General features: G+C 52.1%; 1 protein-coding gene across 1 annotated transcript in view; it reads left to right on the top strand.

Annotated features, from left to right (window-relative positions):
• Positions 1–2,888: 2,888 nt before the first annotated feature.
• The window catches only part of UBE2H (ubiquitin conjugating enzyme E2 H), a 57,760-nt gene continuing 50,721 nt past the window's right edge, over positions 2,889–9,927 (top strand). Inside the window, exon 1 of the mRNA XM_030959862.1 lies at positions 2,889–3,177. Coding sequence (XP_030815722.1) covers positions 3,125–3,177 — 53 coding nt within the window. The 5' untranslated portion in view covers positions 2,889–3,124. The remainder of the gene's footprint in view (positions 3,178–9,927) is intronic.

Genomic DNA, 9,927 nt, shown 5'->3' with positions numbered 1-9,927 from the left:
TCCCTTTGGCTCCCTGTGTTCCCCACATTCCCTGTCCGTGGATTCTCCTGGCTCCCCCCATCTCTGATCCCACCCCACAAATCATGGGGTGCACCCAATCCAGGCAGGATGATATTCCCATCCCCAATTTCCAGACTGAGGGGTGCTCAGAGGATCCCCAAAATTCCCTCAGCAATTTCCCCAAACCATTCCAAGGTTTAGGCGCTGTAAGAGTGGCCTTGAGGTGTTCCAAAAAGGAACAGGGTGCTGTTGTAGTCCCTGGAATAATCCCTGGTGTTTCACGGATGGAATAGAAGCATTCCAAGAAATGATTCCAAGAAATCCTTGGTTTTTCCCTGTCCAGTTCTCCAGTCAGAGAATATCGTGGCCTGGGAAATACAGGGCCCTCTAGCCCAAGTTTTCCAGCAGCTCTGCTCAGACAGAACCCTGTTCCCCTGCCACATTCCCCCCTGCAATGTGGGGTGTGGATTTGAGTCCCCTCAGGTGATGTCACCTCCTGCCCCTGCCAAACTCGGGCCGTGTTGGGGCATTAAAGGAGGAGCTTTTTTTGGGATTCTTCGGCTGTGTCTCCTCCCCACAGGGGGAGGAAGCACCGGGGCAGATTTATGGGATGATGCCGGGCTCAGGAATGTGGGGTGGGGAGGTTCCACACAGGAATCCCATCAGTTTGGGAGACACCCATTAGTGCTGTCATCATCCGGCTGGGGAAACTGAGGCACCGGGAAATGCTCCGGTGATGTCCCAGCGGAAATCCGGAGTGGTGACTCCTGCTCTGGGGCCTGGCCAGCTGCCACATTCCATTGCCATGGGCAAATCCCATATTCTGTACGTGCAAATCCCATACTGTGGATGGGCAAATCCCATATTCTGTATGGGCAAATCCCATATGCTGCATGGGCAAACCCCATATCCTATATGGGCAAACCCCATCTTCTTTATGTGCAAACCCCATATCCTATATGGGCAAACCCCATATTCTGTGTGGGCAAACCCCATATCCTATATGGGCAAACCCCATATCCTATATGGGCAAACCCCATATCCTATATGGGCAAACCCCATATGCTGTATGGGCAAACCCCATATGCTGTACGTGCAAACCCCATATTCTATATGGGCAAACCCCATATCCTATATGGGCAAACCCCATCTTCTTTATGTGCAAACCCTATATCCTATATGGGCAAACCCCATATTCTGGATGTGCAAACCCCATATTCTGGATGGGCAAACCCCATATTCTGGATGGGCAAACCCCATATCCTATATGGGCAAACCCCATATGCTGTGTGGGCAAACCAAACCCCATATGCTGTGTGGGCAAACCCCATATCCTGTATGTGCAAACCCCATATCCTGTATGTGCAAACCCCATATTCTGTATGGGCAAACCCCATATCCTATATGGGCAAACCCCATATCCTATAAGGGCAAACCCCATCTTCTGGATGGGCAAACCCCATGTTCTGGATGGGCAAACCCCATATTCTGGATGGGCAAACCCCATATCCTATATGGGCAAACTTTCTGTATGGGCAAACCAAACCCCATATGCTGTGTGGGCAAACCCCATATGCTGCATGGCAAACCCCATATTCTATAGCAAACCATATCCTATATGGAAACCCCATATCCTATATGAAACCCATATGCTGTATGGGCAAACCATATGCTGGCAAACCCCATATTCTATATGGGCAAACCCCATATCCTATATGGGCAAACCCCATCTTCTTTATGTGCAAACCCTATATCCTATATGGGCAAACCCCATATTCTGGATGTGCAAACCCATATTCTGGTGGCAAACCCCATATTCTGATGCAAACCCCATATCTATATCAAACCCCCATATGCTGTGTGGAAACCAAACCCCATATGCTGTGTGGCAAACCCCATATCCTGTATGTGAAACCCCATATCCTGTATGTGCAAACCCCATATTCTGTATGGGCAAACCCCATATCCTATATGGGCAAACCCCATATCCTATAAGGGCAAACCCCATCTTCTGGATGGGCAAACCCCATGTTCTGGATGGGCAAACCCCATATTCTGGATGGGCAAACCCCATATCCTATATGGGCAAACCCCATCTTCTGTATGGGCAAACCAAACCCCATATGCTGTGTGGGCAAACCCCATATGCTGCATGGGCAAACCCCATATCCTGTATGTGCAAACCCCATATTCTGTATGGGCAAACCCCATATTCTGGATGGGCAAACCCCATATTCTGGATAGGCAAACCCCATATGCTGAGTGGGCAAACCAAACCCCATATCCTGTATGGGCAAACCCCATATTCTGTATGGGCAAACCCCATATTCTGGATAGGCAAACCCCATATGCTGAGTGGGCAAACCTCATATTCTCTATGGGCAAACCCCATATTCTGTGGGGTGGTTCCCTGACCCCCTTGGGGACAGGAAATAGGGGATAAGAGGGCGTCAGAATCCATGGGGAACTAGGGCGATACTGGGAATAGGGGGAGCTGTGGGGAGTTGTGGAAAAACGTGGGAATGGGGGAGCCATGGGGAATTGCGAGGCCCTGACGTAGGTGCACCCCGTATTTTATCAGGTGGTTCCCTGGCCGTGTTGGGAACGGGCAAAATGGAAATGGGGGAATGAGAGGAGTGTCAGAATCCATGGGGAATACGGGGAGGACTCGGGGAATACCGGGAGCCGTGGGGAATTCGGGAAACCTTGGAAAAGGAGGAACTGGAGCTTGCGGCCCCAGCGGGGCCTCGAACCCGCGGCCCATCCGTCATTCCCCTTCCCCCGAGAACTACAACTCCCGGCGTGCCTCGGGGCCGGCGGAGCGTTGAGGGCGCGGCCAATGGCAGCGCCGCGGGGCGGTGACGTCAGCGCGGGTGACGTCAGGGGTCCAGAGAGAGGCTGGGGCAGAGGCGGCCGGAGCGGCTGAGGGAGCGCGAGCGGCGCGGGGGGGCCCTGTCGGCGACAGCGACGACAGCGGCGACAGCAGCGGCGACAGCGACAGCGGCGGGTCCCAGCGCCTCGCGGCCCGGCGTTACTCCGCTCCGCTCGGCGCCGGGCGGCCCCGGCCCGCGGCGGCGGCGGCGCTGACAGCCCGCCCGGAGCCCCGGGGGCGGCCGCGGCCACCATGTCGTCCCCCAGCCCGGGCAAGAGGCGGATGGACACCGACGTGGTCAAGCTGTATCCTTGCCGTGCCCCCACCCCGGGCCCACGGGGGACCAGGATTGCCCTCCCCCCCCGGGGCCGGGCCTGCAGAGGGGTGGGAGGGCGGGGGGCACCGGGGACCCGGCCGGGGTCGCCCCCCAGACGCCCCCATTGGCAGCCCCGCGGCCTCTGCCCGGAGCTGGGGTCGGATCTGCCCTCCCCCCCTCACCAGGGGAGGCCTAACCCCCCCTTCTGCCGTATTTCGGGGGGTTCTCCCCCTCTGTGGCTTGAGAGGCGGCCCTGGCGGTGTCTCTGCAGACCCCCTCGGTGGTGCCCCCCCAATCTGGGGGCCCCGCACCCCCCCTTGCCCTGCCCTGGGGAGGGCCAGGAGGGGGAGAGCAGTTCCAGCAGCCACAGCCCAAAGAAAGGCTTTTGTGGGGTTTATTATTATTATTTATTCCCCCATCTCACCCCGCAGTTCATGAAGCTTCTGGTGCCGGCTTAGGGATTTGATTTTTTGGGGAGGACGGGGGGGGTCCCTCGGGGTCTGGCTCAGCAGACCCAGGGGTGGGTGAAGGGCATCAGGGCCCGAGCCTGTCTCCCAAGAGGTTTATGTAACCCTCCAGGTTTGCTTAGGCTTTATTACTTTTTATTTTTCCCCTTCTTCCTACATAGATCTGTTTATATTTTTCCTCCTTGTTTTTATTCCTGGCCCTTTACGGGGCGGTGAATCCCTTTTTTTTTCTCTCTGTCTGGAGAGTGGGTGGCGTTGAAAAATACCATTGGGAATTCGGTTCTGGGATTGTTTTATTAATAGTTTTTGTTTACAAGGTGGCGGGGTGAGCCGGGAAAGGGTAGCAATGACACGAGTGGATGAAATGTTTCTCGGATCTGTCTCCTGAACGTGCCCGACCTCCCTCAGCAGGACTCGGGGCTGGTGACTCTGCCCTGCTGCTGTCGAGGGGTCGAGAAACGGGTCTGATTTAGTTCCCAGAGAGAGATAAACAAACTTATCTGGATTTGGTGGTGTTTTTTTGGAAAGGGTGGGGGGGGAGGGAGGGAGGAGCAGCAGCAGCGCTCCTGTTTGTGGCTTATCGAAGGAAACTTGTCTGACGTTCTCGCAGCGCCTTTCTCCCCACAAAGCTGCGCTCGGTGTATTTTTCGCCCTGTTTTGAAGCAAATAGGAAATGAGTCCTGATGGTGCTCGAATCGGAGCTATTTTTATCCGGGGGTTTAAAGTTACACACATGTCAGACTCCGCCAATTGCGATCGATGCTTAATCGCACCGGGAGGAGGGTCGGGAATTCCAGCTGTTCAGCGAGGGGGGAAAACCTTTCTTAGGGATACCCTGCAAAGAGCCTGGGCCGGAGAGGGGCTGAGGCCCGACCTGATCGGCTGCTGCTCTGTTTCCCTTTCCCCTCCCCCTCTCTTTTCCATTTTTTTTTTTTTTTTTTCCCCTTTTTGTTCGGTTCCTTGCCGGCTTCTCCAGCGGTCGCAGCATTTTGGAGGACAAAGAGCAGGTTTTCCCTGCGAAGTGGCTTTGCTGTGTGTTTCTAGGAGCTGGGTAGGTAGAAAGCCCCGAATATCCGGGATTCCTCTCGGTGCTGGGCAGTTTCTGCCCTGGCTCTTTCTGCCCCCTGACAAAAGGAACCCCGGTGGCTTTTCCAAAAGCAAAGCTCTTGTTGTCGGCTCGGCTTTCCTTGTTTTCCGAGGGGTGAGGGTTAGAGCAGTCGGTCTCCTGCGGATAACAAACTTAGGAAGTTGGATGTGTCAGATGACTCCTCAGCACTCCTCCCTCGCTTGCTCCCTCCCTCCCTCCCCGGCCTTTTTTGTTTGTCTGCCTGACTCGCCTCGCTCGGGGTGAGCAGCTCGCTAGGCCCCGGCTCCCGAGAGCTTCCCTGGGGAATCTCCCCCTCTGGAAGCTGCTCTGGAATCGGGCTCTCCTTTGAGACACGGCAGCCAGGGGGGTCTCGCTGCTGCCCAGGGGAGACACTGAAGGAATGTGCTTGAGGGCATCTCCTCCTGGGGCTTTCAGCGTTTTGTTGCTGTGGAGGGGTTTTTGTTTGGGGTTTTTTTTAGCCCCCCTTTTTGCTGCCGTTTTCATTACAGTTTCCCTTTTCATCCCCTTTCCACGTCTCCAATGGAGAATAATAGTATGGATTTATGGCCTGCCAAGGGCTACCTTTCCCTGTAGGGAGGGGGCACGAGCAGGGTGAATAACACTCCTGCCTTCTCCTGCTCTGACAGGTTTAGGAGCCGAGCGAGGTCTTTTTATGGTTCCTATTTTCAATCCTACCACGTCCGTGTCCTTTTGTGGATGCCTCTTTGTGAGGAGGGAAGGGGAGAGGTGCCTGCTCGCTCTCGGTGGGGCTGCAGGAAGGGCAGAGCTCTGCGGGAATGTGTGCAGCTGATGTTTAATCATCATCTCCCGGACCAGGGTGTGCTCCAGCTCCCCGGCATTCATTGTCTCCCTCCAGGCCGGGTTTGTGGTGCTGGGGCTGGGAAAAGAGAGCCACAGTCCCTCCTCCCCCTTTTGGGGGCTCCAGCCCGAGTTTCCTGGGTGACCTGTGACCCTTCAGAGCAAGGTTTTGCAGGAAGGCTCCGTGCTCCCCAGAACACCTCACCAGCGGCCTGGAAGTGAAGGATTCTCCCACTGGGAATCCCTGGGGCTCCAGGCCAGGCCTCTCTGGGTAGCTCCCACCCTGGGGACGGCAGAACGGGGGCTCCCCTTTGTGGTTCCCCCCGGTTTTGGGGCGAGTGCCAGCCCCGGAGCTGTGTTTGCAGGGAAAAGGCCTCGAGCTCTCGCAACTCCGCGGATTGGCTGCTCTGTTACTACCCGGAAACCGGGCCCGGGGCGGAGCGAGGCTGCAGCTGATCCAGGGGTGCCCCTGCCGGGCTGTTTACACCCGTGGGGGACCCAGCCCGGCCCCCCCATCTCCCCCAAACCCCGGGGCCGTTTCCCGTTCCAGCCCCGGGGTTCATTGTTCCGCTGCGCTCGCAGCTTCCTCTTGGCCGGGAGTTTATTTAGTGCTGATTTATTTTCCTCCTTTTGTGGAGAAACTCTGCTGGCTGCCTTGTAGTCCCCGAGCTCTATTTTTAAGCGTCAGAGCTGGAAAAGGGAAGTGTCACCCTGTTTTGTGCCTGAAAGGAATTATAAATAGTGGCCAGCTTTGTTTGAGTCTCCGTGTGCTGCCCGGTTTGCAGAGCCGGGGCTTTGGGAGCGTAACTCGCAGAGCGTTGCACTCCCTGCTAATTTTAGGCTCGTCCTGAGTCAAGGAGAATAAAGGTACAAAGCTCCTTAGTTTACCTGCAGAGCGTTTTGTAATCTCCAAACTGCCCCAGCCGTGTTTGCTCCGTGGAGGCAAAGGGTAGGACAGAGTTTACATTTGGGATAAATTCCTTTTTCTGCTCATTATGGGCTTACATGGCACTTCTCATCCCACTTGAACACCTTCCAAGAGCGGCGTTGAGCAATCGCGGGGTCACGTGGCGTTGTTCTCTTTGGCCTGTCCCCAGGGAAGAGCGTGTGCACTGGAATGTCTTGTTTTGGTAGGGTTTGGTGGGGCTTGGTTGTTTCGTTGGGGTTTTGTTTGGGGTGTTTTTCTTTCGTTTTGTTTTGTTTTAAAGGACCGATATTTCTGGAAACTTTGAATGTAAATTTTCGAATGTCACGCTACGTTTCTTTCCGCTCCGCTTCTGGGGCTCTGTTTTAATGAGGTCTCTGGGGATGAGGGGAGTCGTGTGGTGATGCTTCAGAATGCACAAAGACGTGGCAGCAGCCCCTTCCCAGAACTGGGAGAGCCCCCCCCTTTTCCCAGAAATGCTGTCACAGGTGGTGCTTTATAAATCAAATCAGGTAAACGTGGCTTGGGAGGTGCTGCCTGTCTTCAGCAGAACTCGAAATCCATAAATCTCTGCCCAAACCAAACCAACTGGAGGAATATAAATAATCTTTGTTGCCTAAATGACAACTTCCAAGGGTATCATCTTGCTGCTTTTAGAGCAGAATTTGGAGTCTTTGCTGGTGGCTGGATGGTTTTTTTTCCCAAAAAATTGGCTGGAGCTGGAAGTTCACTCTCCCTTTGTTGCTTTGTCAGTTGGACTGGGGAGGATTTGGGAACTTGCCTGAGAGCCAAGTGCACCTGTTTAATCATGGAATTGCCACAATCTTGGAGTTCAAACTGGGAAATATGGATTTGCTTAGGGCTGCTTGGAGCAGAGTGCCTGTTGAAGCCTGACATCCCAGCCCTGCTTAAAATCATAAAAAATAGGGGTAATTTTAATTATTTTCCCATCTTATTCCCTGGACTCAGAGCAGAGCTTTTGGAATACTGAGGAGTCTGGCAGGATGATGCTTCCCAGATTCCCAGTTCTGAAGTGGCATTTGGGCCCTAAATGCTGATTAAACCAATTCTAGAGGCCTTTTCTTTAAAAACCCCAAGAGTGAGCACAGGATTTCAGGAACACAAGTTCCCTGTGAAATGGTCTCCCCTCCACTGGCTCCAGGAGGTTGTGGCAGCTGCTTTTCCTGCCTTTCCTAGGGAAGCTGTGCTTGGACCTGTGGCAGGGCATTGTTTTGAAGTGTCACCATGGCTGCTGTACAATCCTGGTGAGCTTTTGGAACCATCTCCCAGAGTGACTCCCACGTGCTGGGCATTTCTGGGCAGCAGGAGCTGATAATGGGAGCTGGGAGCTGAGCTCCCAGTCCTGCAGACCCTGTCAGGTCCCAGATTTTGGATCAAGCAGGAGATGCCCCTCCATGAGGCCCTGCATTGTTTCATTTGCCAGGGGGAAATGACATTGAATCTTCACAGGAGTGTTCTGTCCTGGTTCTGCTCGTCGTCGTGCGCTGGCATTAAACGATGATTGGTTTTTTTTTTTAATGTTTTGGGGGTTTTAAAATGAATTTCTCCTTCAAGCTCACCCTTAGCAGTGAGTCTGGGAGCTGAAGGAGTAAATCCTGCAGTGCCTCCTTGGGAGCTCATCACTGCAGGACTCCAGCTCTGCTGCCTCCCTGGGAATGCCAGCACAGGGGGAGATTCCTGAGCATGGAGGGGATTCCCAGAGGGACAACTCCCTGCACAGCTCTTACATCTTGGGCAGGATCCCTGCCCTTTGTCCTGGGGGAACCAAAACCAAAGGAGGGCTTAAAATGAACGTTTTGATGGTTTTTTTTCTCCTCTTTGTTTCCTTGGATTATTTTCTTCCTCAACTGAAAGTCCTAATAGACTTCTTTTCCTCTTTATTTCCTTGGGTTTTATTCCTAAATTTCAAGCCTTGATAGACTTTTTTCCCTCTTTGTTTTTTCCTTTTTTCCCCTAAATTTCAACTCTTGATAGACTTTTCCTCTTTGTTTTTCCCTAAATTTCAAGTCTTGATAGACTTTTCCCCTCTTTGTTTCCTTGGGTTTTTTTTCTTAGATTGAAAGCCTTGATAGACTTTGTCACTCTTTGCTTTCTTCTTTTTTCCCCCTAAATTTCAACTCTTGATAGAATTTCCCCCCCCTTTGTTTCCCCCAAAATTTCAAGTCTTGATAGACTTTTCCCCTCTTTGTTTCCTTGGGGTTTTTTTCTTAGATTGAAAGCCTTGATAGACTTTGTCACTCTTTGCTTTCTTCTTTTTTTCCCCTAAATTTCAACTCTTGATAGACTTTTCCTCTTCTTTGTTTCCTCAGGTTTTATTCCTAAACTGCAAGTCTCGATAGACTTTGCTCCTCTTTGTTTTCCCCTAAATTTCAAGTCTTGATAGACTTTTCCTCTCTTTGTTTCCATGGGTTTTATTCCAATATTGAAAGCCTTGATAGACTTTTCCCCCTCTTTATTTCCTTGGGTTTTATTCCTAACTTTCAAGGCTTGATAGACTTTCCCTCTCTTTGTTTTCTTCTTTTCTTTTCCCCTAAATTTCAAGTCTTGACAGACTTTCCCCCCCACTTTGTTTCCCCCAAAATTTCAAGTCTTGATAGACTTTCCCCCCTCTTTCTTTTCCCCTAAATTTTGAGTCTTGATAGACTTTCCCCCCCCTTTGTTTCCCCCAAAATTTCAAGTCTTGATAGACTTTTCCTCTCTTTGTTTCCTTGGGTTTTATTCCTAGATTGAGAGCCTTGACAGACTTTTCCCTTCTTTGTTTTCTTCTTTTTTCCCCTAAATTTCAAGTCTTGATAGACTTTTCCTCTCTTTGTTTCCTTATTCTAGGAAACATTTATTTATTATTTATTCTAGGTTTCAGCCCTAGATTGAAAGCCTTGACAGACTTTTCCCCTGTTGGTTTTCCTGGGGTTTTTCCCCCTTCCATGGTGGCAGAGCAGCAGGAATGGGGCTGTTGGGAAGGGAAGGTGCCACTGGAAGCCCCCAGAGCTGGGTGCAGTGTCACCAAATGTGCTCAGCACCTGTTGGGGCTCTGCCCTTCTGTGATTGAATCGGGATAAACACTTAACAGGTTGTTGGGAAGGAAGGAGAGAGCCCACAGTTAAAGTGACAGGCTCCCATATGGAGCAGATTGCCAGCCAAACCCCTCCTGCTTTCACTGCCTGCTTGAGTCAGAGGTGATCCCACACTGAGGCAGAAATGCCTGAATTTTCCTGCTGTCCTGGGCTTTATTCCGGCAGCAAAAATGCTGAATAACGGTTTTTTTTTTTTCCTAAATATGAGATGGGAATTATAGATGTGGGTGTGAGTATCAGAGCTCAGCTCTTCATTGTGAATTCCTGTGTGCGTTCACTCCCCTCCTTTCAGTGCCTCCATTTCCCTGTGAGTTTTGTCCGTGCCTTTCTGGAGCCGTGAGCACAG

The sequence above is a fragment of the Camarhynchus parvulus genome, chromosome 1A (assembly GCF_901933205.1).
Source record: "Camarhynchus parvulus chromosome 1A, STF_HiC, whole genome shotgun sequence".
NCBI classification, from domain to species: domain Eukaryota; kingdom Metazoa; phylum Chordata; class Aves; order Passeriformes; family Thraupidae; genus Camarhynchus; species Camarhynchus parvulus.
The sequence above is the reverse complement of the archived record's forward strand: the minus strand, read 5'-3'. Positions and strand labels throughout refer to the sequence as shown.